This window comes from Panthera tigris, chromosome A3 (genome assembly GCF_018350195.1).
Source record: "Panthera tigris isolate Pti1 chromosome A3, P.tigris_Pti1_mat1.1, whole genome shotgun sequence".
Taxonomy (NCBI): Eukaryota; Metazoa; Chordata; class Mammalia; order Carnivora; family Felidae; genus Panthera; species Panthera tigris.
Genome location: NC_056662.1, coordinates 103,901,619 through 103,926,770, shown reverse-complemented (window position 1 = coordinate 103,926,770; position 25,152 = coordinate 103,901,619). Strand labels below are relative to the sequence as shown.

Genomic DNA, 25,152 nt, shown 5'->3' with positions numbered 1-25,152 from the left:
CGGCCTGGCCCATGTGGCATTTCTTTGGCAGAATCTGGCACTCGTGGCCCACGGGGCCTGTGCTCTGGGATGGCCAGGCTGGAGCATCTGGCAGAACTCCCAGGGCCTCCCATCTGTCATCCCTGCTGCCACGGGGACAGCAAGGACACTTGGATCAAATCTCCTTGGAGACAGGGCCTCCCTCCCACACACACCCTTGGGGAATGGGGACCGGCAAGATGCCCAGAAGGAAACCTCCAGGGCCACCAGGATCAGGGGACCTGAACCCAAAGTCTGGCTTCAACTTGTGAGACCTTGAGTCGGCCACATAGCTTTCCAGAGCTTCATTTGCTCAACCGAGAAACAAGGATGAAAGTCCCCATCGCCTTCAGGGAACATCGTGAAAACTGAGAATGGGACCACAAAGGGGCTTTGCTTCACTCGTAAAGTAGGATTAGCATTTTGGGATCCCAGCATTTTAAAACTGGGAAAATACGTAATATATTGTTCTCTGTGGCTATTTTTGTCTCTCTGTCACCTGCTGAGTGCCACCCCCATCCCCAGTTACCAGAGCCTACAGTGATATTCTCCAAACTAATCTCCTTTGGACAGTCAGTGTTCAATTGGCTGGGCCCAGGTTTCTGGATTCTAAATTCAAATGCAGCCTTTCCCAAGTCGTGGCGGGGGGCGGCGGGAATCAGTTAATTTTGCAGAACTATTTCTGATCAGGGTGAACTAGGTAATTTGGCCTGAATTCTCAATTAAGGACAACTTAAAATCTACTCAAAATATACTTAAAAAAAAAAAAGTTTGATTGGGGGTATCAGAGAACAAACAAGGGAGTAAAGAATCAGAGACAAGATCTGGGAAAAGAAGGAAACCCAGAGACACGTGGCTTTGGGGCTCCTTCCTCCTCGGGAGGACCACTGACGCCAGAAGACACTCCAAAAGTGCTGAGCAGAGCTGTTAGCCTCTGGGACTAAAGAGGTAAAAACTAGGCCCACCAAGAGGAGGGGGTGCCTGGCAAATCTTTCATGCTTTGGGTTGGGACCCCAGGGGAATTCACCCCCAGAAAACAAATGAACTGGAACTAGACCAGCACTCCAAGGGACTGCAAATCATCTCAGTCCTGAAAGTAGATTAAAACAACCGTGGTTTGCTAAATCCCAAGCCATCCGCCAGATGTAAACATAATCCTCATGGAGGTAGACTAACTTCATTCTATGCCTCAGATTCTTTCTACAGGTTTTCCGATAGAATGTGTGGCGTTCAGTCGAAAATCGCCACGTATGTGAGGAGACAGACAAAACTAACAAAAACCAAGGGAAACAACAGACACTAGAAATAGACTCAAAGGGGATCCATATCAGGGAGTTATTAAAATAACTATGTGCAGCATGCCCACATATGTGAAGGACAAGGTAGAGAGCTTTGATGGAGAACCAGAAATGATTTTTAATCGTCCTCTTTCTATTTTTATCCCATCAACTTCATTCTTAACATGCAGGGTGCCACGGTTCCCCTGCAGAGGCCAACAGATGAGAGACAAGGCAAAGAAGCTTTGGGGAAAAGCCAAAAAGAAGCAACTGTGCTACATTCAAGGATGCCTGTCTGGAGTGTGCTTGCAATAATGAGAGTGCATTGTGCATGCACCGTCCTACTTTCTAGTAGCAAATCCATTGCTGCTCTGTAAGATGCAATTGAACATAGACACCCTCCAAAACTCAGCAGACTACAATCTCAAGGGGCTTTGCGCCTTTGAACAGGGACCCATCTCCCTCCTCCCTTGTACCTGTCAAGACCCAGCTCGGCCCCTGGCCCAGAATAGTCATGGCAAAAAAAAAAAAAAAAAAAAAAGCAGCATTTGAGCACTTGTTTGGAGAGTCTGCCAAGGGCTTTCCATGCAACGTCACAGCTCTAGGAGCTGGTTGTGACTACTCTTTCCATTTTACAAAGGGAGAAGCTGAGGTCTAGGGAACACACATAACATGTTCAAGGTGTCCTGGCCACCTAGCATTAAAGCCAGGATGTGCGCCCAGGTCTGCCTGCTCCCAGAGTGGGTCCCACTCCCCACCTGCTGATTGCTGGGGTGATCCTGGATGTCTATGGTCAGAGGAGGCCTTGGCTTCTCCTCTCCAAAAAAACTCACTAAACACCAGGCTGTAGCCGGGGAAAGCTGGTGTTAAAGATCCAAGGCCAAGGCTTAGGAAGTGAGAACACTTTCATGGATCTGAAGTTTTGTCCATCTCTTCTCTCTCCTCCTCCCTTTCCCTGTTTCTAGAACTCAGCATCCAGCAATCAGAGAGGGCACAGGGATGGACTAGGGATAACCCTAGGCCACATGGGAAAAATCCTGTTGTGGCCTGAGTAAGGGCCACAGGGAAAAATCCTGTTGTGGCCACCAGATCTCTTCCGGGAAAGCTGGGTGGGGACTGTCGAAGAGGCTACTTTCTGGGGTCCCAAGTCCCTTCCTAGAAAACCAGTGCTCAGAGAGGAACTGCAGGACAAATAGCACTATTTCCAACCTGGGGTACGGGCAAGGGGCTCAGCCTTCAAACAGACCTCCTTCGCCCCACTGGGGGGCCAGAAATCCAGGTCAGGACCTGTGGAGGGCCCAGGTCCCTGGGCAGTGGAGGGCTCGAGAGCTGTGAGGCAGAGCCCTGGTGGCCCCTGGCCTACTTGGTGGCTTTACCCGATTAGTTTGGTTGGGCAGGAGGGGGTCCCTGGGTACCAGCAAGGTAGCGGGATAAGGTAGAGAGGGGACAAAGTGGGGAAAAGGGCTTCCCTGGGGAGAGGACATAAGGGCTGGAGCAGAGTGAAGCTGGGACAGGTGGGCGGGTCAGATGAGGAAACGGAGCAGGAGCTTAGAGAGGAGTGGACAGGAGGCGGGGCAGATGGTGACAGACTGGGGTTGGGCGGGGTCTCCGTCTCACCCCAGGGGCTGAGGAAGGGGTTCCATTGGATGGAGAACGGGCTCTTCCTGGTGCTAATATATTGCAGCGAGGAGGGTAAGGGATCGACACCTGGAAGAACCTGCTGGCTCCTGTAGTTTACCAAAAGTCACATGTACATTTGAGAATGAAAAAAGGGGTCCATGAGCTGCAAGGGGGTGGGAAAGAAGTAGGCAGAATGGGGTCAGGTAACTGGAGTTGAGGGACAATCCAAGCCTGATGCCAGTCTGGGCTCAGAGCAAGAGCAACGGGTGTCCTCTGGTCCAGTCCGAGTCAAAGGGGAGGGAGGCAGGCGGCATCAGGCATCACCGAGCAGCCAGCAAATATCCCTGTTATGGATTAAGAGCCAAACGGGTGAGGCGGGGGCGGGGGGCAGGGCTCAGGCTGGGTGGGCCAGATCCAACACTCGGACCCTGTCAAGTCCCAGAACATTCCCTCCCTCCTGGGCCCTAGAGACCCCGGGTCCCACACCCTTCCTTTCCCTTCTTCCCCCCACTCCTGGCACTCACCTACTGGGGTCCTACAGCTTCAGGGAGGTGACCCGGGGGATGTGGAAGAGCTGAGTCTCCTCAGAACTGGTGGAGCTGTGACGTCGCACAAAGAGTGAGTGAGCACCCAGGCACAGACCCTTGGCCCTGACGCAGGGACAAGCCCAGAGCCCTGATTTTCCGGCTGCAGAAGCTCTCCAGGGGGTAGGAAGAGTTCCTAAAAGCAGCGGCTGGGTAGATGTGTTCGCAACAAGAAGGACGTGGGCAGACATACGAAAGAACTTTCTGGACCTGGAGTGCCTCAGAGGGTGTGACTCTTCAGGGCTAGGCATGAGCCTCCTCAGCCTGGGAGGCCTCAGGAGGGGGTGTGCCGGGGGGTAGAACCCAGCAACTAGAAGGACGCCTTCCTGGACCCCTGATGTCCCCTCCTCAGTCCTGGCAGCCTCCTCACCTGAGGCGTTTCCAAATGGGACGAAAGTATTTGGAGGTCTTGACGGCAAAGATGATGCTGGGGATCAGGAAGAAGGTGCACCATGCCAGGCAGAACCAGAAGGCATTCTAGAACAGAGGGTGTGAGGTCAGCTTGCTGTGGCTAGGCAGCAAAGTCTTCCCACCCTGCTCTGTACCCTTAGTCCTCCCATTGACTCCATGAGGGGTGCGGGCTGAGGGGAAGGGCTGGTGGGCAGGCCTGGAGGCAAGAGTCCTGCTTCACCTCGTGCCCTGCTCACGCCGCCCCTCCGATTGGGGCCTCCACGTCCACGAGCCCTGATGAGCTTGAGGCACTCACCCAGGGGTCAGCGATCATGTCACACAGGACCACACGGCCATTGTCCAGGGCTCGGGAGAGAGGCTGGCAGGTGGCAATGTGCTGAGTCACCTGTGGGGTCAACATGAGGCAGGTACATGCAGAGACACTCAGACCCACAGGTATACACCCCATATTCAGAGAAAGAGGTTGACAGGAACAGAGTTAGGTCCAGGGACCCCGTAGGGAGCCACTGCACAGTTTGTACGGACACATGGATGCAGGGACATAGAGATGAGGGCATATTGACATAGGCTCCTTGCTCCACTCTTATCTTTTCCATCCCATTCACCAGCCTCTGTTAAGCCCCTACTGTGTGCCCGGCACTGTGCACGCACACACACACATACTCGGGGTTGGACAAGACCCCACCTGCCTAGTGTGGGTGCCAGATAGCTTGCAGAGGCTGTGGTCAGCCCAGGCCTGCAGGAGGAGGTGCACTTGGAGAGCTGGACAAAGGGACCGGCATGAGGAAGGGTATGGTGACAAGGTGTGGATGGCATGTTCTAGAAAGCCAGGGCCAGCCCAGCTCACATTCAGGCCTCAGAGAAGGGGCTGTGGCAGAGGCTGGGTGAACAGAACCCAGCCAGGAAGCAGGGGTGCAGATCTGGGAGTTTGGGCTCAATGCTGAAGGCCTAGGGCACCCCGAGGGGCTCTCGGGGCAGAGGAGGGATGTAACAGTGTGAAGAGCCGGTGGTGCTGGGAACCTGCTTGAGGCCAGGAGAGCTTGAGCCCCCACTCACCTCCTCTCTTACCCAGGCCACGTACTGGGAGAAGTAACCCATCTCTCGGGTCAGGAAACACTCACTTTCCTGCAGGACAGAGAGGAGTCCAGGACTGGCAGCTGTTCCAGGAACCAGCAACCCCGCGCCCCATGCCGGACAGGGCAGGCCGAGCTGGCTTTCCTGGGAGCCACGGTGAGGGGACAGGGATGGAGAAGCCTGGATGGAGGAGAAGCTCCGTGTGCCTGAGCGCCTCAGCCCATCTCTGACTAGGAAGCAGCCCCCCTGCCTCTGCCCATCTACCACTCACATTCCTCAAGATACTGGTGGCCCAGGTAGGCAGCTGTCCTTTTAGGTAAGTGACATTGTCCAAGACACGAGAGGTCTCTGTCTGGGGGATTGAAGAGAAGAGAGGCTTAACTTAATGCCCTGCTCGTTCAGCGAGATGCTATGCATTCATTCACCCATTCATTCATTCAACGTGTAAAACACACATACTCACCTTGGGTGGGGGGGGGGGTGTTAGGCCCTAAGGACACAGAGGCTAAAGATGGTGATCTTTAAGGATCTGCTCATCCACCCCCATTTCTTCCCACCCTCTACCCTCAACCTCCAGGGGGACTGGGCAGAGCAGATGACATCCCAAGCCAACAAGGCCCTGACTTCCTTTTTCCCTCTGTTGCCCACCGGCTCCCCCTCCCCCTCCCCCTCCCCAGCAGCCACCTGGAGATTTGGGGCTGAGGATGCCAGGGCCCTGACAGTGAGGTTGAGGTTGGCCTGTGGAGAAGAGAGCAGGGATGGTTAAGGGAAGGGATGGGTGGAAAAGGAGGGTTCCCGGCCCTTCTTTCCTCTTTTACCCCTCCCTGCCTCTCCTCTTCCCCAGGTTCCAGGCTCCCTGGGCCTCCAAGCTTACCACAAGGCTCTGCTGGGGGAGGACCTTCTCCTGATAGAGGTTTTTGAGCCCTTGGGCTTCCTCTTGCAGCTGCTGCCCCAGCACAGAACTGCCCTGAGGGGACACAGGGATGAGAATGGCACTCTGCCAGGGACAGGCCAGCCTTCGCCAACACATTCTTTTTTTTTTTTTTTTTTTTTTTTTTTTTGCCAACACATTCTTTACCCAACTGTTCAGCCAGACATACTGAGAAGACGTGGAAAGTGCTGGGCTCAGAGGCAGAAAACCGAGGCCACCTTAAGCTCCCGGGCCTGATCCAGGTTTGGGGGCACGAAGCCCAGGTTCTAGGTCCACCCCTAGCTGACTAGGTGCTCCTAAGTCAGAGCCACAGGGGTTGTCCGAGCTGCAATGGCATCTGCTGAAACAGGAATACTCTTTGTCTACCCATCATGCAGAGTTGGTGTGGGGTCTATGTTTTGAAGAGAACTCTTTAAGCTTTAAATACTTATAAACACAAAATGCTATTTTTTTCCAATAGAGTGTAAGCTCCTCGAGGGCAACTGTCGTGATATCTGGTCCGTCGCATTGTCCTCACACCTGTCCCAGCAGATTCCCTGAGCAGTGTGCACTAAGAAACGCTTGCCCAACTGTGTGATGTCAGAGCAGTCACTCCATGTGATCTGAGGTGGAAGATAATCTACTTCGCAGATGAAGAAAGCGAGGCCTGGAAATGCTGAATGACCTGCCTACGGCCACACAGCCATTGGTGGTAGGTAGAGCTTGAGTCAGAACCGACTCTGCCAAGCTCTTAAGCCCAGCCAGGGGATCCAGAGCCTCAACGGTCACTGGTGGGAGCCCTCAATCCCCTGTCCTTGCCTTCATGCCCTCCAAGCCCTCCCACAATCTCCCTCCTCCCAGGCCTCTCTCTGTCTGATTTCTGCCTGCCCAGTGGGCTCTCGGGTCTTTCTCACTTGGGTCCGGGCCAGTCCTTCCAGCTCCTGAGCCAGCTTCTCCACGTTGGTGTTCACCACAGGCTTCTGGATCTGGAGATAGACAGGAGAAGCCAAGAGGGGATGCACTATGGCTCCTCCAGCCCTGTACTGGGGTACAGTCTATTCAGAAGTACCCCAAACGAGCTGAATCTATCGTGACATGTTGGTCACAGTGGGTTTGACCTAAAACTGTAAAATAAATCAGGCATTTCCCATTAGGATAGAAGGGGAAAAAATGAGGCACCCTCTGGTGTAACCCATCGAAGAGGCCTCCTCCCACCAGCATACTGTCCACAGCAGTGGGTTCAGGACCATGAACAGCGACACATGCTGCTGGGTGGGAGCACGTTCCTTCCCGCCCAGCCCAGATGGTGGCTCCAGGACAGGCTTGAGGCACATGGTGTGCAGACACCCCCAACAGGAAGAAGCCCCAGGGACGTGTGGAGAGGTGAAGGGAACGTGGAGGGCTGTGATGAGATAATACACCCCCCCCCCCCAGCTCCTCTGCAAGCCCCTCTGTTCTTCCATGGTCTGGACTGAGGTGCTTCCTGCTGACCTGATCAAGGAAGGTGGAATAGTGGATGTTCTCCAGCCCACTGCTCTGCAGGGCTTCCAGGTCCCGGTGGGCGGCTGGGCTCAGCAGGTCCAGATTCTTCATGTCTATTTTAAGGTTCTGCAACTCCTGCTGCAGCTTGGCGGTATACTGAGGGGGTGGGGGACAGGGTGAGGGCGTGCCCAGTTGCTGAACCAGGACCCCAGAGCTGCTATCCTAGGTGAGGGGTCCCCAAGCCCTCAGGGCCCTCCTTCTGGATATCCAAGGCCCCCACCTTGGCTACTCCCAGCCCCAGACAGTCTCCCAGGAGGCCTCTGCTTCCCACCTGTCCCTATTCCAACCCACCCCCACCAAGACCTAGCTCTCCTCTGCATCTATCTGGCTCACAGACAGAAACACAGACCCTCTGGCAACCCAATATGAAATAGCTTCCCTGGCCCAACTTTATCACATCACCCTTGTTAAGGTCTTCAAAGTATCTGTTGTTCTGAAATTATTTGTGGACTTGTTTATTGCCATCAGCTCCAGGAGAGTGGCAACTTGTCTGCCCATTCTGTACCAGCCCCTCAGTGTAGAACAGAGGCTCACATGTGGCAGGCACAATACTAGTTTGTTGAGTGCGTACAAACGAGTGAATGAGTGGGGAAACACAATCACATTTCCAAGACAGACCACAGTTTAAGGGGACTCTTGAGGGCACCTGGGTGGTTCAGTCGGTTAAGTGTCTGACTCTTGACTTCAGCTCACAGTTCGTGAGTTTAAGCCCCATGTCAGGCTCACCCTGACAGTGTAGAGCCTGCTTGGGATTCTGTCTCTCCCTCTCTCTCTGGTCCTTCCCTGCTTGCTTGAGTGCCCTCTCTCTCTCTCTCTCTCTCACTCTCAAAATAAATAAACATTAAAAAACAAAAGGGGACTCTTGGCATTTTTCAACCATTGCTAGAAGAGACTGGGCATGAAATTCAGCCCCGATGTTTAACAGATGAGAAACTGAGGCTAGAGAGGAACATTGACTTGCCCAAGATTTCATAGCAAGTTAGCTAACAGAACCCAGCCCCGCTCACCCCTCCCTATCCTGCCACACTGCTTCCCTCTAATCCTTGAAGAGGCGGGGCTCTTATGGCAGTGTTTCAGGCACAAGGGTATACCTGACAGGTATAGCATAACAGACAGGTACACAGGAGAGGCTTGAAGGCGAGCAGAGCCCTCCTGGTGCCCTGGAAAGCACACCTTGTCATATTTATTTCTGCATCATCAGCTCGTTCTTATCTCCTTTGAAGACAAGTGCTCTTAAGGTCACATTTGGTGTGTTGCACATGGCCCTGAAGGACTGCCCAGTCCCTTTGAACCTGAAGCTCGTCCACACTATTCTGTGAGCTGGAACCTCCCCTGAGAACCATGACGTCCAGCTAGCAGAGCAGGGGCACCTTCTGCCCGGGTCCCCTGCTGCAGTCCTCCCTGGCCAGCCTTCATCCATGGGGCAGGAGCTCTGGCCTCACATTGGGATGTGGCTGCTCTGTGGACCTTTCGTCTGCCAGGGATGCAGGAAGGGGAGGCAGCTAAGGCAGTGTGCAAGATTACACTTTCAGACACGGAGTTGGAACTGAAATCTGAACCATTTGGCTATGCTACGCTGTGGGTTGAGAAGGGCTGGTGGATTTAAGAGGAGTTGGAAGGGTTTCTGCAGAGGAGGAGGAATCAGGAGTTAGCATGGTAGGAGTGTGGGTCAGGGAGAGAGGCAGGGGGGAGACATAGGGTTTTCCCAGGACATGCTTGGGAAAGTCTCCCCAGGGGCCTTGGGAGTCCAGGCGGCTCTCCCCACCTCACTTAAGTGCAGACAGAGGTAAGGAAGGAATATGTTACAGCTTCTGTACACCCTTAGGAAAACGACATTCTCAAAATACATCCCCTCCCGTGAAGCAGCCATTCCTTCTCTCTGTCCTAGAATTGTCTCTTGCCAGTATGGATATGGTTTCTAAACACCAAGCTCTGGCAAAGTCCAGTGGTTAACAGAACAGGCTTGAAGGGCAGGGCTCAAACCCTGCCGGCCTACTGGCTGTGTGAGCCCTCCCCCAGGGACACCCAACTTCATCACCATCATTTTCACTGTCATACCCCATTCTCAACCACCCCACTACTGACTGCAGTGTCCCAACCAATGCCTGTCCTCAGCCAGGACACGCACACCTTAACCTTAGCCCTCTCATTCACTCTCCTTATCCTTTCCTACTACAACCTCAGCTGTGTTTACTTCTTCCTGGAGCACAACACTCAGAGCCGGTCATGGCCTCCAGGCCCTCATCCATCCACCCACACACCCTGGGCTCTCGCCCTGGGTCAGGCTCTGAGCTTTCACCTGGGGCCTCTGTCCCTGAGGCACCTCAATTGCTCCTGCAGACTTCTCAAGTTCAATAACATGGGCCTACCACAGAGGCAAGGCCAGAGGAAGGGGTTCTGCAGGAAAGAATCCCCACAACCCTCCAGAAGGTTCCCTTACCTGGCTGATATTCAGGTGCTTCTCCAGGTCATAGGAGTCATTGAGCTGCAGGACGCTCCAGAGCGCGGCCCCTTCCTTGCACTGCCTGGGGAGAAGTAATGGGCATCGAAGACAAGAGAAAAGGACAGCAGGTGGGGGCTGCCATCACCCACCTCAGCTGCTCCTCACACCCTGTCCCCCAGCCTAAGCATCCCACTCACTGATAGGCCAGGAGGATGCTGATGTTCTTCTTCAGGCCAAGAAGCTGAGACAAGTTCATGGATGGGGGCAAGTTCCCTGGGGTGTCTGCAAACTGGAAAAGGGGCAAAGAGGAATGGGCCTGAAACAGGCTGAGGGCAAGGCCATCCCAGCTCCCCTAGAGCCTGGTCCCATGCCACCTTGGCACAGAAGAGACCACGACCCTGTGACTGCAGCCCAAACCTGCCTCTAACTCAAATCACCCCTGGGCCGTTAACTCCTTGCAGGGAAACTTCTCTGGGCCAGCACCTTGGCTCACCTGCTAGAAGCACTGGAGAACCAGGATTTCCAGTTTGCAGACTCAGTATTAGGAGAACAGACAGACTCGGGTCTGGGTGCAGCCCCTGGGATCCCTGCCCTGGGGCCTGGGCATTATTCCAGGGACTCACGGGTTTGCTCTCTCTCACCCCTTTTCCACTGGCCATTTCCTGCCTTTCCTTGGCCATCTCCAGCCATCCTCCTGTCCCTCCCTCCCCTTTCCCCCTCTGGCTCCCACTTCGTTCTAACCCCTTGCTCTGCCCTCATCCCCCTCCACCTCCCTTTGGGCCGCAGAACACGGCAGGCTCACCTTGTAGAGCTCTCTGCTCTCCCAGCTCCGGCACACCAGCGTCTGCACATTGCCGCCCACCAGGAAGGTGGCGAAAACAAGGAGGATGAGGGGTGCGGCAAGGAGGAAGCTGAAGCCCACACCCCTGGGGGAAGGCAGAGGGACAGGGTTGAGATGGGAGAGAGAGGCCAGCTGCACTGGACCACACCCTCTGTCCCGCCACATCCGGGGGCTGCGTGGTCAGCGAGTCGGCCCCAGGGCAGAGCCCTTTGAGGGCTCAGCCTCCTGGGCCAGGGGGGAGAACTCAGAACTGCTGGCTGTTCCCCTCCCCCTTCCCCCACTCCCCTCATCATGGGTGTCCTGGCTGGCCCTAGCAAGCTAGAAGAGAAGGTAGCTGCTTCGCTGGAAGAGACAGGACTGCCCGCCTCTGAGACTAAGGCGCATGGAGGAGACTGGCTCCAGAGCTCAGCCCTCAACAGAGCCACCTTCAAGGGCTGCAACTTAGAAGGGTTGAACAGGACCAGTGCTGCCCTGTAGGGCTTCTCTGGGGGACAGGCACAGCCCCAAGCCAGGGTTTGAGGCTTGGAGAATAGAACAAAGGCTGCATTTCAGCCTCCACTCGCCCCTTGGGTCAGGCAGATTCTACTTCGGGTGCCACCTCCTATTGGTAGTACTACCTAGATACTGGGTTAAGAAGGATTCTGAGGCTACGTTCGACTCAGTGGGAAAGGGTGCCCACTGGTTACTATAGTTGCCAGTGGCGTGGAAGGGGGAAATGCTTCTTATTTGCCATTCCCGCTCTAGTCCACCCTTGTATACAGATGAGGACACGGAGGCCCAGGTGGGTGAATAATTTGCCCGGAGCCATCCAGTGAATCAGTGCCAGAGGCAGAGGTAGAGCTCAGCCTCTTGATCCCCAGGACTTGCTTCTGTAGCCACACTAGGAGCTGTCCATGGGCATGAGAGGAATCTGGGCAGCCCAGTGGGAAAGACCCTTCCCCTCTCCCCAGCCCTTCTTACATCATGAGGAAGCGGGCTCCAGCCTCGCCCTTGGCTTCCGAGTGGCCGGGGTCCTCCCTGGCAGCCAGCCCCCAGATGCCGAGGTTGAGGCCCAACAGATTACAGACCACCACAAGCAGGACTGCAGAGCACAACACACAGCCCAAAATCCACCTGCCGCAGAGAGGGTGCGGTGTCACTGACAAGGGAGGCACCAGGATGGGCTGGCATAGGACCTAGGGGCTGGGTGGGGCCCCACTGCTCCTATGGGCTCCCCAGGCTCAGATCCCAAGGGCACACAGCCAAGGTGGAGACAGAGGCCCGAGGAGTAAGGGGTCTCGGCTTAAATGGAGGCAGATGCTTAGTGCAGCCAGGGGTTGATGGGGGCTCAAAATCAGGCCCACAGTGGCTGAGAGGCTGGGCTGCCTATCCCATCCCCACCCCATGGACTCCCAGGCACCTGTATTTCTCATATCTCTGCACCTCCTTCAGGTAGGGGCGGCTACTCTGTTCCACCTCCTCCAGCGCCTGGCTCCAGCGAGAGGCTGCCTCCCAGCCTGGGAACTCTTCGGCCAGTGTCCTCAGCCCTTCAGGCTTCTGGGCTATCACCTCCTTCAGCTCTGCCCAAAGCAGCAGAGACTTGTGGGAGGGGCAGGAAGAACATGGGACCCGCGGAGAGGGCCCACTCTCTGACCAGGCCCAGATGGAGGACAGCCTTCCCCTTCCACCCTACCCCCACTGCCCCCTCCTCCTGTCGACAAGTCTCCTTGGTGGGGGTGGCCCCTGGACAGGGCCTCACCTTTGACCATGTTGGCCGTCTGCAAAGCTGCCAGGAGCGGGAGTGCGTTGAAGGTGCTGTTCTCCTGCCAGAACAAAAGGCAGCTGTGCCTCCCACTTCCCACCTGCTGTCCCAGCTTCAGGGACCCTTGACATCGCCAGGCCCAGAGGCGGGGCATCCCTCTTAGTGCTCCCAGCTCAGGAAATGAGAAAACAGGCTTCCCCTTGTTCTCTTGGTCAATGGCTTCTTCTCTCCTCCTTCAGCCCGGCGTGACTCAGCTCCCCAAAATAGTGCTCCTGGAAGACCCCTCCTTGCTCTCCCCACCTCTCTTGCCGAGACTGCGGCAGCCTCCCAGCCATCCTCTCTTCTCTTCCATCCATCCTACGCATGCCGGGCCTAGGTCCCTACAGTCCAGCCCCAACCTACTCTTCCTAGCCTCAGCTCCCATTTTCTTCCTCCCAGGAACTTCCGCGCCAGCCGCCCAGCACAGGTGACTCACCGTTTCCCCAACTCTGGCATTTTCCAGGCCCTGGGTCACAGGTGCTGACTCATGCCGCACCCTCCCCCACAGCCCATCTGCATGACGGGTTGTACCTCCAGGGCTCAGCTTCTGTCCTCTCTCCCTTGCCACCCCAGCCCCACCCCCACCCCCCCACCTTGAGGGGCCCAGCTCTTCTTTCTGAGTTCCAGGCCAGCCTCCCCTATCAGAGAGCGTGCACTGAGAACCGACATCATGAGCCTCCAGCCCACGGAGCCATATGGGAGGTAAGGCCCTGATTTGACCCAAGTCTTAGGTTCAGCTGGGTTCCCACCCCAAAGGGGGAAAACGAGATCCCTCACTTATGAGCTCCCAGGTGATGGGGAAGTCAGGTAGACTGGGCAGGCACTCACCTCCTGGACCATGCTGGAGAAGTTGGCCTCTGGGACACCCTTCAGCCGATGCAGGACATCGTCCACTGGGGACACCTGAAATAGGGTGGTGGTGGTATGACAAAGTCCATAGAGAGGCCTGAGGGGGGTCCCTGAGGGAGGATGGGAGGAACCCTCAGTGTCCCTGTGTGCAAATGGGGAACACCTCCCCAGGTGGCAGGGAGAACTCAAGGAGCTAATACACACGAAGCTCACAGTACGGCGCGTGGCCCAGGAAAGCTCTTGCCCCCATTGCCAGGATGACCATCGTCAATCCTTGGAGAGGGGAGGAGCCGCCGAGGAAAGGGATCAGGAGTCTGCCTCAGGAAGCATCCAGGGATTCCTGGAGCAGCAGGCAGAGCAGCGCCCCCACCCCCGTTTCAAGCGGCCCTGTCCTGGGCCTGCACCTGGTCAAAGTCAGCTCCCAGCTCCAGGGCACGGGCTCGGCTCTGGGCCTCTGTGCAGTCCTGGCAGCCAGGCTCCTGCAGCAGGGTGAGGAGGTGCTCCCGGTGCTCCCGGACAGCTGGCTCCAGGTCCCGCTGGCCCTCCCGCAGCTCCACCAAGGTGGCATTCAGGGCTTGGAGGTGATCCATAGAGAGCTGCAGGGCTGAGAGACACCGCTCTGGACTGAGCAGTCTCCACTGTGATTGGCACAGAACATCTCCCCCCCTCCCCCCAGCCAAAGGGATGTGGGTCATTAACTTCCACAGTTTTAATGGAAACTGCCCTGGGGCACATTTAGCCAGGTTGTGGGCAGGGATGCCAGGAGGGATCCCAGGATAGAGCCATGAGAAAGTCAGGGGTCGGGCTTGCTGAGGCGGGGAGAGAAATCCAAGGCTGAGCGAGGGTGGGGCCTGCCCCCAAGAGGCAGCCACCCAGGACACTGGGCCCACTCACCCTGGCCCAGGCTGTTCACTGAGGTCAGCACTTCATACACGGTGCTCTCGAGCTGGGTGTAGATCGTGCTCCCAATGCTCTTGCCGACACCTGGGGAGCACAGGGTCGTCTGCAGGGCTGGCCCCCAGAAGCCGAGGGGCCCTCTTCACCCATCCAGCCAGCCTCCCCAGGTCCTGCACTGGGCTCTGCAGGGGAGGTCCTGGCTTCTTGGTCCTGTCACGCGGTGACTACTGTGCTCCCCAGCTGGGCCCAATCCCTGTCTCTTCAAGGGTGTGCCCAGGTGGAGCCCGGGATGAAGGGGTGAGAGGGCCCCCAAGGCAGGCCTGAGCAGGGGGACCCAGAGGCTGGCCAGCCTGTCGGCCAGCTATAACCCTCACCATCCAGTTCCTCCAAGACTCGCTTCTGGGGAAGGGAGAACTGCTGTGCCACGGCCTGCAGCTCCTAGGCAAACACAGGGTCATGAGGCTGCTCCTCCCTGTCACCTGACAGCCCCCCTCTTGTCCCTTCCCTAGCCCTCCCGGGACTCCCCACACAGCTGGGTGGCCATCCTGAGGATGCCCTGGGTGCACTTCTGTATTATAACAACTCTCCAGCAGGGGGCAGCCAGGCGCGTGTTGAAAGGGGCACCCTTTCTAATTGGCAGGTCCCACTCTACTCTGTCCCGCCTGGGGCTGGTGCTCAGGCAGGCTCGTGGGGGTGAGGGGTTACTGGGCACTGACCTGGGGGACATCGGAGACCAGGCCCCGGAGGCTGAGCAGAGTCTCAGGCACGGCCTCCACCCCGGGGGCCATCTGCTCATGCATGTGCTGGTTGGTGACAAAGGCACAGACCACACCAATGCTGCAAGGATGGGGGAGGAGGCAGGGGCTTGCTGGATGCCCACGAGCACTTTGGGCCTCAGCCCACACCTCCCACCTGGCCTGGGCGCCCCTCACAGTAGCACGAGGGTGGTCAGCAGCAGGAAGGCCATGAGGGTGCCTCGCTCACAAGCCATGGCCTTGTGCTCGGTCTTCACGCGGCCCCCACAGCGCCGGCGGCAGCGGCAGCAACAGAAACAGAGCCCGGCGATGGGCACCAGGAGGAGGTAGAGGCCCGCGATCACAGCACACACCACGTAGCCAGCCTCATACCGCACCACCTGGGCAAGGGGGCAGGGGTGAGGGGTTGTCCTGACCCTCCCAACGCCGCGGCTTCCGGTCTGACTGCACAGGGAAACCAGAAGGCAAGGGGATGCGCCCACAGCGGGCACTTTGCACACGTCTCCTCCAACCCATGCAAAGTGCGTGGTGTCCTTGTTATTTACCATCTCGTAGAGGAGGAAACTGAAGTCAAGGTTTGCTCACTGCAAAACCCCAGGACCAGTTAATGGCAGAGCTGCGGTCGGAAATTAGGCCCGCGGATTACAGCGTGAATGGAAGGGGGGGAGGGGATGCCGGAGACCCCCACCCTGAGGGACACCCTGCAAGGTGGCCTGAGCTGAGGAGGCCTTTCTACTTCTGCCCCTCATGCTCACCCCACACTGCTCTCCGCCTCCCCCCCCCCCCGCCCCCCCAGGGCTCACCTCATCCACCTTCACGGAGGACGGCTCATTCAGCAAGGTCTTTACCAACTCTAAGGAAAGAGTCAAACTGGGCGTTTGAGGACAGCAACTGCCCTGCCCCTGTGTCCACCCTCACTGCCAGGCCAAGGTGGGCTCTCTGGAAGGGCTCCTCCCACCGCCATGGCACCCTAGGAGAAGCCCTGTGCATTCATGCCCCGGCCTCCGGAGGAGGGAGGGCTGCCATAGGTGGGAGTGGCTGAGAGGAGGCCCGGCCGACCCCTCCTCCAGAACCCGACAGGTGGGCCCAGCGGTGGAGAAGCCGGAAGCCTGGTTGAAGCAGAGAAGGGGCCCGGCCTAGCAGCCCATCCCCTCAAGAGGCGAGGGACAGGCTGGGAGGGGCCCTGCAGCCCCTCCTGTCCTCCCAACCCCTAGCACCCCTAGACCCAGAGAAAAATCTTAGCCAGGTCTTTGAGAACTTCTAATGTAATTTCTTCTATTTGAGGACAGAGAGACTGAGGCTCAGAGAGGAAAAAGGGCTTGCCCAAGGTCACGCAGCAAGATTTCCAGGTGATGCCCGTGGGCCCCCGGGGACTTCTGGGAAGGAAGGCTGGGGACCCTGCCCTCCAACTGCCCGCTGACGGGGTAGGCGCGCCCCGCGGTCGAGGGGGAACCCACTACCTCCGAGGCCCGCCCGAGGGAGGGGCGCACTCACCGGCGGGGAAGGGGTTGAACTGCACCACGGAGAGGAAGCGGCGCACGGTGCCGTACAGGGGGTTCAGGGGCCCCGGCGGGCGGCCGCGAGGAGCCAGCCAACGGACCCTGGCCGCCGGGGCGAACGCCAGGCGCTCTGCGCGGCCGAAGGACCTGCAGTCCGCGGCCCCTGCCCCCAGCGAGCTCAGGATCAGCCCCAGCCCCAGCCCCAGCCCCAGGCCAAGCAGGGGCGCCAGGAGGCCGGGTACGCGCGTCATGGGGTCTGCCGGGGGACTGCGGGGCAGGCAGGACGGGGCTCAGGCGGCCGGGGGTGCGGACGGAGCGCGGGGCAGGCGGTGCATCCTTCACCAGCCCGTGTCCCCGCGGCTCTCAAAACCGGCCCGACAGGTTTGGGCTCCCGAGCTACCTGGGCGCCCGCCCGCAGCGCTGGAAGGGCAGGGGCGGAGGCCTTGGGGAGGGGGGCAGGGCCTGGCCCGGACCCGCCCCCAGCGTCCTGGGGTGGGAGCCAGGGCGTCTTCTCCCCTCCCCAAATCCTCGTAGGAGGGCTGCCTCCGAGCTGGGAAGGGGAGACACCTCACTAGCTCTGGATTGTTGGGGGTGACCCAATTTCAAAAATCGTATTCCATAACCCAGACCCAAGAGCCCAGGCTGGGGCTGGGAAAACAGCCACCCAGCGAAGCGCTGGCCCAAGGGGTGGCGGGAACGGCGGCACAGACCCAGGAACCGGGCTCCTCCCCCCAGCTTCCTCTGGGGCCTGCTCTGTCCCCTGGGGTCATGCTTGGGCCTGCTGCCAGGCCAATCTGGAGCAGAGAGGCCACCAGACTTTGCCCCAGAGTGGCTCCCAGAGGAGCCACTCGGACAGGCGCAATCCTTCGGGAGGGTGAGTCCCAGCTAAGGTATGCCCTTTGGCCCAGCAATGCCCCATCCAGTCAGCAGCCAAAAGAACTAATCAAGGATATGGCCAGAGATGTGTCTACACAGGTCTCTGTTTTGTAAGTGGCTGTATGCCCAATACCCAGAGGGTGCCTGGAGCTGAGCAGGTTGTGGGGAAGTATTGCTAAATGGTTGGGGGATGTTTCTGGCGTGTTCTTCACGACACAGAAACAATCCCGATGGCCGCCGCCACCAAGGAAATGGTGAAAAGAGCATCTCACAAGACACACAGGGCAGTCATTAAAGAAAATGATGTGGAAATGGCTCTTTTGACCTTAAAGATACAATGCATTAAAAAGTGCAAACAGCTGCTTACAAAACAGTATGTAGAGTGAGGGTATGAAACACTGGATCATCTCCAGGTAGAATCTCAGCGATTTTTAATCCTTTTCTGCCCATTTGTACTTCCTAATTTCTGTGCAATCAACATGGGTTCATCGTGTTCAAAGGAGTGATAGAAGTTTGTGAGTGCCCATGGCAGCCCTCTTCCCCAGCGGGAGCCCTGGAGGGAGGGGCTGGGGCTGGGGCCATCACCCCTGTGACCCCTCCCCAAGGTCTCCTGCCCTGCCCTTCCAGCTCTGCCCTCCCTGATTTGCCAGGTGGGTGAGGGGTGTACAGATTTGGGGCTGTTCATGGTGGGCGGGGTCCACAGTAAAGAAGTAACTTAAATTTGAGTCAGGGCTGGGCCTGCGACAGAACCCTTACCCTTCCTATGGCTGCGCCTATGGTTTTCTCAGAGCAGTAACGAGTACACGGTCGTAGAAGGAATGGTCCACTTAATAACGGGGTGCAGACAGGAAACGGAACCTCATCAAAGGGTGACTCAGAGATGAGGATCAGGGCTGCAATGAGGAAAGGTGGGGGGGTGTGCTGGCTCCTCGGGTCCAGGGAGGCTCCAGGACAGGTACTGCCCCTGGAGGCCCAACCCCAACCTCTGGAGGGAGTCCCCTGGCCACTCTGCCCTGTGACCGTGCAAGCCAGCTAAACTCAGGCTGTGCCCAGCCCTCACTCTTCCCATCCCACTCATTTGAGCGCAGCACCTGCCCTGGGGGCACCATGGCCCCCCTGGAGGCTGCCTAGAGGAAGGGCTGGTCTCCCCAGAGCCTTCCCCCTCCTCCTCTCCTGCAGCGTGAGCTGTGTAGAAGAACTCTCTGCGGGCCAGCACTGGCCCAGAAATAGCCCTTTCCTAGCTTCCTATAATCCACTACGGTGCCATGAACTCCACTTAGGGTTTTGTTTTGTTTTTGTTTTTGTTTTTGGTATTCCCTGACTTGAGTGCACTGGTGGCAAAGGAGTTTAGACCCCAGTTTCCCAGGAGGTCAGGGAACCCCAGGGACCTTGGGACATAAACAGCCCCGTCCCCGCCTCGTCCAGTCTCCCCCTCTTTCTCTCTCTTCCCAACTATCGCAGTTAAGCCATGAGTTTCTACTGCTGTTGTTTTCATTAAGTGTCTATAATGAAAGCCCTGCACGTTGAAGGTGAGATTTCTCCAAGAAAAAATAAAACATACCAAGCCTCTTTTTTGGCCTAGGGGCAGGAGGGTTGATAAAGATACTGAATCTACCAGTTTGACAGGTGGACAAAGTGAGACTCCAAAGAAGGGATTTTCCTGAGTCAGTGACCAAGCCAAGAGTCTCCTTCCCGAGCCGGATCCTGATGGAACAATCTTTCATTGGAGGGACTGGGTCAGCCCCACCTGGAGGGCACCTGGCAGAAACGCCAAAACTGCTGCTGTAATTGAATTCCTTGGGGGAGGGGGGCAGAGCAAGTGGCTGTGTTGGGGCTGGGCGGGCTGGTTGGACAGCAGGGAGGACTCGGCAGCCGCCTCTAAGAGCTGCTGGGCTTCCAGAAGTGTGGAAAGGGGTTCAAGGGTAGTCCTGCCCCGCCCCCTCCTTTTACTCACACGTTTCTGGCACCCCTGCGTGTCCCTTCCTCCTGCTACCCACTGGGACCCTCTGTTCTCCCTGGAAATTCTTTAGTTGATCTGGGATAAGCTGTCCCTAGTTACCTTGGGAATACTTCCTGGGGTCACTTTCCTACCCCTGAGTCATAGTCCTCAGGAGCTTGATGGTCCCCAGGGCCCCACAGCCCTGAGGTTAAGGTGGGGAGAGCTGGGCAAGGAGAGGGGTTCTGCCCTTCCGAAAGCAGTAGGGCTCATAGAGCCTGAGGACGCTAGGTGCGGCCTGCCAGCTGCCTCATGCGCCACCTGCTGGAAACAGGAGGGGGTGCCCAGCTGTCAGGGAAAACAGCAGACTGGTTCCCCTTCTCTCTGGCCTCAGGTGTCCAGAGAATTTCCACCACCACATACCCCAATCCCTTCTCCCTCCTTCCTGCATCCAGCCACTCAAATGCATCCCACCTCCTGAGCATTTCTCCAGAATGGACCATTGAAAATGCGGATCAGACCATGTGACCCCTTGGCTTCAAACCCTCCCATGGCTCCTTCTCCAGCCTCAGGAGGAAAGCGAATTCCTTAACTTGTCTCCCCAGGCGCCACCAGAGCCCTCGGTCCCCCCCTGGTGGTTCTCACAGTGCTCTGCTCTAACTTTGCACATGCTCTGTCCTGTCCCTGCCCACATGGTCCCCCTGCTGTATCTCATCCTCTGCTTTCACCCCATTTCTGTTCATCCTTCAAGACTTGGCTCAATGGGGGGCACCTGGGTGGCTTAGTCGGTTAAGCATCCCACTTGGCTCAGGCCATGATCTCAAGGTTCATGAGTTCGAGCCCCGCATCGGTCTCTGTGTTGAGAGCTCAGAGCCTGGAGGCCACTTCGGATTCTGTCCCTTCCCCACTCATGCTCTGCTTCTGTCTCTCTCTCTCTCTCTCTCTCTCTCTCAAAAATAAATAAACTTAAGAAAAAAAAAGACGTGGCTCAATGGTCATCCTCTCTGGGAGTCTCCCAGACTCCTCAGCCAGGCTCAGTTGGGGGTCCCTTCAGGCTGGCCCATATTTCCTGGTCATGAGTCTGTCACCCCAACATAGAAGTTGTATTTTATTCACCCTCATATTCTCCCCCTCCACCCTGGCCCCAGGCTCAAGCACAGAACCCAGGGTACAAAGTATTCTCCATAAATGTTTCCCTAGACTTGAGGAAAGCAGATTTCAAAACGCGTAAAGATAAGACATTCTATATCAGCCAGAGAGTCTACAAGTGAATGTGATTTAAGAATAGATGGGAGAGTCCCCAAGCTGAAATTCTGTGAGTGCATGGAGGTGAGTAAAGCGGGCAAGGAAGGGGTGGGGTGACTGGGAAGGGGAGGGGTCTCTTGGGTGAGTGGCACGTCCCTGGGAACATCTTCGTGAGCCTTGCCAAGCATTAAGGATGGTGTGCAGCCTGAAGAGAGGCCACGGGGAGCATGTGGGGTTTTCAGCAAAGCGTCTAGTGTCCCTGTGGTAACGACTGCAGGCCAGGTGCAGCTTTCAGCATGGGCGCCTGGGCACGGCCACACCCCAGAGGGAGCAGGTATTTCAGGACAGGCAGCTTGGTCAGAAGTAGTCAGAGTCAGGACGGCAGGGGCCGGGGGCACATGGAGATGGCTGCACTCTGGTCTGCTGTTACAGGGTGAACTTCTAAAGGAAGCAACCACGTACTGAATAGACTCTCCAGAAGGACTTGCTTAGGAAGGATTCAGGTCAGCTGAAGACTTCAGGCCTTGCAGCCCAGGCCCCCTGGGCAGGCCATGCTCTCTCTGCATGGCCAGGTGAGTCCCCTTGAAACAAGAGGGTCACCGTGTTCTCAAGACCCGTTGGTCTCTTTGTCGATTAGGAGGACAGCATCTTCTGGCTCAGGCCAGACCTCCTCAAGGGTACCCAGCATCCTCTTCCTCATTACTCACAGCCTCCTTGGCTACCTGTTCTCTCCAAGGCCAGGGGCAAGGGCTTATCTCAAGGTCAGGGCCCAGGCCACATCTGGCACTGACATCTGCTCCCTCCTCAACCCATGGCACTTGGGGAGAAGACTGAGTCTGGTTTGCAGAACCTCGGAGCAATCTGGGGTCTCGTGTTGTCCAGGAGTATCATAGAGGCAGGTCATGCCCCTTCTAGAGCCTGACTTAGAAACGAAACAGACACGTGTTGGAAATGAGCTGCTGGCCCTATTGTAACATCCTCTGTAGTCCAGTCTCTTCCGGGCACCACATTAAGTGCAAAGGAAGGTTATTAATGTTCCCTCTTTGAGGGAACATTTGGAGGTGCCATGTGTCCATTTCTTCATCCTGGGTGCTCGTGACAACACCATCGGCCAGACTCTCAGGAGCTCTGTCTGACCCCCAAGTCTCCTTTTTGGCATGTCCTGCCCAGATGCCTAGGAGCACCATGGCAAAAGCCTTAAGTAGAGTTTACACTGCAGCTGGAAAAAACTGGCTCCACCCCTTGTCCCCTTGAGAAGGCTCTGGAAGGACACGAGATGTAGTAGCAGAGGCTCCTCATGCGTGCAGGCCTGGAAGAGGGGGGCTAGGCCTGAAAGACGAGCCCACCCAACCACAATCAGGAGACTGAACTGCATGGTGTCAGGAGGGTCAATAAACAACATTCTCCTCTGTGGGAGAGTTTCAGGTGGTCTGTCGGGTCAGAACCTGTCCCTCTTGCTCAACGCTGACTACGCAAAACCAGGAGGATAGGTGCATGATCCTGTTGATGGAATGAGCGGTCGAAAGAATCTCGATCCACTGGGAACGGTGGGTTCTAGCTTGCAGCATGAAATGGAAGCAGGAGAAATGGGGTGGCCAGTTCACAAACAGATTCCTGGCTTCATAACTGTTTGTGGAAACAAAAAGACCATAATGGATCAGCTGGCCACAAGTTAGCATATGTCAGTAATGAGGCCTAAGTATCTTACTCTAAGTAATGAGTAATGAGTATCTAAGATGGCTTTGTAATGCTAGACAGCCTGAGAGGTCAAAGGTCGCGCTGCAGAGGCCCAGGGGCATTGTCCTGTGCCGCTCAGCCCTGCTCTGGAGCTTTAGACAGCCAAGACCAGATGAGGTAGGGCCAGGGCGGCAAGCCGTGAGAAGCCACCTGTGTCCGGGACAGGATGACCTGAGGGTCAGGGGGAGGGCCAGGAAGGGCAGGGAAAAGCCTCCATTGGATTCTGGTGTTTCCCACTGAAAGCAGCTGGGGACTTGCCCTGCCTGTCTCCTCCCACCACTTCTCACCTGCATTCTCTGAACCTCTACGGACCTGGCCACCAAGCCTCTGTCACAGCCACTGAAGGACGAGAGGAGTCTAGACCAGCCCTCCCAGGGCTCTGTTCCAAACAGAGGGGTTCTGGTTCCCTGTCTCATGCAGCTGGTGCATTCCCAGTCCGAGGATGGGGCAAAATGTGTCCAGGGTCCCCCTAGGCCGTGGGAGAGGACGTAGGGACACCTTGACACCCAGAGGCACACCTGCATCCCCACAGCCAGCCCCTCAGAAGTATTCTCCCAGGAGGCAGGGTGTTGTATGAAGGAAGCAAATGGACAGTTGCTTTTCTGGGTCTCTTTGAAAGGAAAGGTCTTTGCTCCCTGGGTGACCTACGGTAAGAACGCTGCCCTCAGCCCCATTTCATTAGAGAAGGCCAAATCCAAAATGAGAGGCTTGTAGTGACAAGTGTCATGCAATGCCTTTATCCGATGCACAAGTACTGTTAACTGAATCACAGGTACACAAAACATTAAATATACACACTCCCCCGGGGGCGGGGGTGTGTGTGTGAATTATACACCAGTCTGTGTCCCTAAGATGTAAGGAGGCATCATCAAACTGTGGGAGGGGCTTCTGAACCACAAACCCTTACCCAAAGAAAAGCCAGCTTTAAAAAAAATTTTTTTTTCTAACGTTTATTTATTTTTGAGACAGAGAGAGACAGAGCAGGAACGGGGGAGGGTCAGAGAGAGGGAGACACAGAATCCGAAACAGGCTCCAGGCTCTGAGCTGTCAGCACAGAGCCCGACGCGGGGCTTGAACTCACGGACCACGAGATCATGACCTGAGCCGAAGTCGGCCGCTTAACCGACTGAGCCACCCAGGTGCCCCAAGAAGAGCCAGCCTTTGAGGAACAGGGACAACGGCAAAACTCTTCATTCCCACAGGAGACTTTCTTTTCCCGTTAAGATGCAAGTCCCCAAAACTTCAGTTTGGAAAACAGGTTTCTGGGGGGCTGTAAGGGAGCTGTCATCTGAGCACAAAACTTGCTGCTCAAGCAAGAAGAACAGGGAGAGAGCAGAGATAAAGGCCTTGCACACAGCTAGCAGTTGAGGGGAGCCTTGATTCGGCTGCCCACCGAAATCACCTGCAGCACCCCCCTAAATGTGACTCTCCAGGGCCAGGTTTCAGGTATATGCGGGTTTTGTGAGCTCCCCACGGGTTCTGATGGGCCAGGTGGACTGAGAGCCACTGCCATGGGCAGACCTAGCCCCGCTCCAGGAGAGCAGCCCTTATCCTGAAGGGCAGGGGCACCCCCACCTCACGCACCCCTGAAGTTTCCTGCGGGGGCATGGAGTAGGGTGTCAGGATTCCACTCCTGCCTGTGGCCATCTCCAACCCCACCTTTCCCATGCACCATAGGCAGGTCTCTCTGTGCCAGGCTTGGGGGACCAGATCAGTACAGGTCTGGGAGCGATACGTGGGAAGGAGGTGTAGGGAGAGAGCTGGGTCCCTCAGCTATTCTCGGGGTATGAGGGGCGGGAAGCAGTGGGTCACGGGGAGGAGCCTGGGCCCCAGAAAGTCCCCAGAAGCTTTGGGGAAGCTTTCAGTTAGTTGCGAGTAGCTGGGATTTGGGGACACACACCTGTCCCCAGCATGTTTGGAGATGTAGAGAGCTCCCCGACAAGGTCCGGGCAGCCTCCGGGGTTGCCTGGGTCCCCAGCGGGGCCACAAGAGAGCTCTTGGGGATGGGCTAACGTGCCAGCAGGAAAACAGACAAGTGACCAGAGCAGTGAGGTCCCCGCCTTGCTTCAGTTGGTTCTTCCAACGTAGAGGACGGTGAGGGAAGGGCTTCAAAATCAACACAATAAGGGGTGCCTGGGTGGCTCGGTCGGTTGGGTGCCCAACTTCAGCTCAGGTCCTATCTCACTGTTCCGTGAGTTGGAGCCCCCTGCGGGCTCTGTGCCCTCAGTCTCTCTGAGACTGAGAACAAAGCCAAAGCTCTGCTTTGGATCCTCCGCCTCCTCCTCTCTCTGCTCCGCCTGTGAGCACTTGCTCGCTCCCTCTCTCTCTCTCTCTCTCAAAGATAAACAAACGTGTGAAAATAATGATGACATAATCGGACGATTGGAGCAGTGCCTTTACCTGGGGTCGCCGTTGCCGTGCTGGCTCTCAGCCGGGGCCGCCCTCAGCTTCTCGAAGCTGCTCTCAGCTCCCTGTATGTGGGCCCCTCCACCCCTCAGCCAGCAACCGTGCGTCCGATCCTTCTCACGCTTGAAATCCCTCTGACTTCCCTGTTGTTTTTCTCTTGCCTCTTCCACCTCATCTCCCTGCTCTCTGGCCGACTCGTCTGCTTCCTAGACTGTGATTAGGGACCCAGTGGGGCCCACCTGGATGTTCCTGGATTGCCTCCTTGAGAGCCAGCTGATTGGTAACCCTAATTACATCTGCAAAGCCCCATCACATCACAGAACAGTATTTGAATAACCAAGGGACAAGAATCTTCAGGAGACATCATTGGAATTTTGCCTCCGATAGGTTGTTTTTATTGTAAAGCTTCTCACTGTCTTTAATTTGCTGATGTGAACTCTGACTCCCCCAGA

At 56.7% G+C, this 25,152-nt stretch overlaps 1 protein-coding gene and 1 long non-coding RNA gene across 3 annotated transcripts; one reads left to right on the top strand and one right to left on the bottom strand.

Moving 5' to 3' along the window:
* Window positions 1–1,409: 1,409 nt before the first annotated feature.
* On the bottom strand, window positions 1,410–16,751 carry PROM2 (prominin 2). The gene is made up of 24 exons (XM_007082472.3): window positions 16,496–16,751; window positions 15,805–15,854; window positions 15,179–15,381; window positions 14,963–15,083; window positions 14,621–14,684; window positions 14,244–14,333; window positions 13,754–13,953; window positions 13,329–13,403; window positions 12,459–12,522; window positions 12,120–12,279; window positions 11,681–11,833; window positions 10,682–10,805; window positions 10,077–10,168; window positions 9,877–9,961; window positions 7,386–7,532; window positions 6,809–6,880; window positions 5,859–5,951; window positions 5,669–5,722; window positions 5,256–5,336; window positions 4,967–5,035; window positions 4,206–4,295; window positions 3,870–3,976; window positions 3,440–3,514; window positions 1,410–3,259 (listed from the first exon to the last, which is right to left on the bottom strand). The coding sequence occupies exons 1-23, from the start codon at window positions 16,749–16,751 to the stop codon at window positions 3,451–3,453; spliced, it is 2,514 nt and encodes an 837-aa protein (XP_007082534.2). The 3' UTR covers window positions 1,410–3,259; window positions 3,440–3,450.
* Window positions 16,669–25,152, top strand: LOC122237386. 2 transcript variants are annotated; one of them, XR_006215899.1, is made up of 5 exons: window positions 16,691–16,738; window positions 18,959–19,160; window positions 20,513–20,641; window positions 20,990–21,129; window positions 24,911–25,152. It is a non-coding gene; the product is annotated as an uncharacterized LOC122237386 (long non-coding RNA). The 2 variants fall into 2 exon arrangements; XR_006215898.1 differs by lacking the exon at window positions 18,959–19,160 and having other exon boundaries at window positions 16,669–16,738.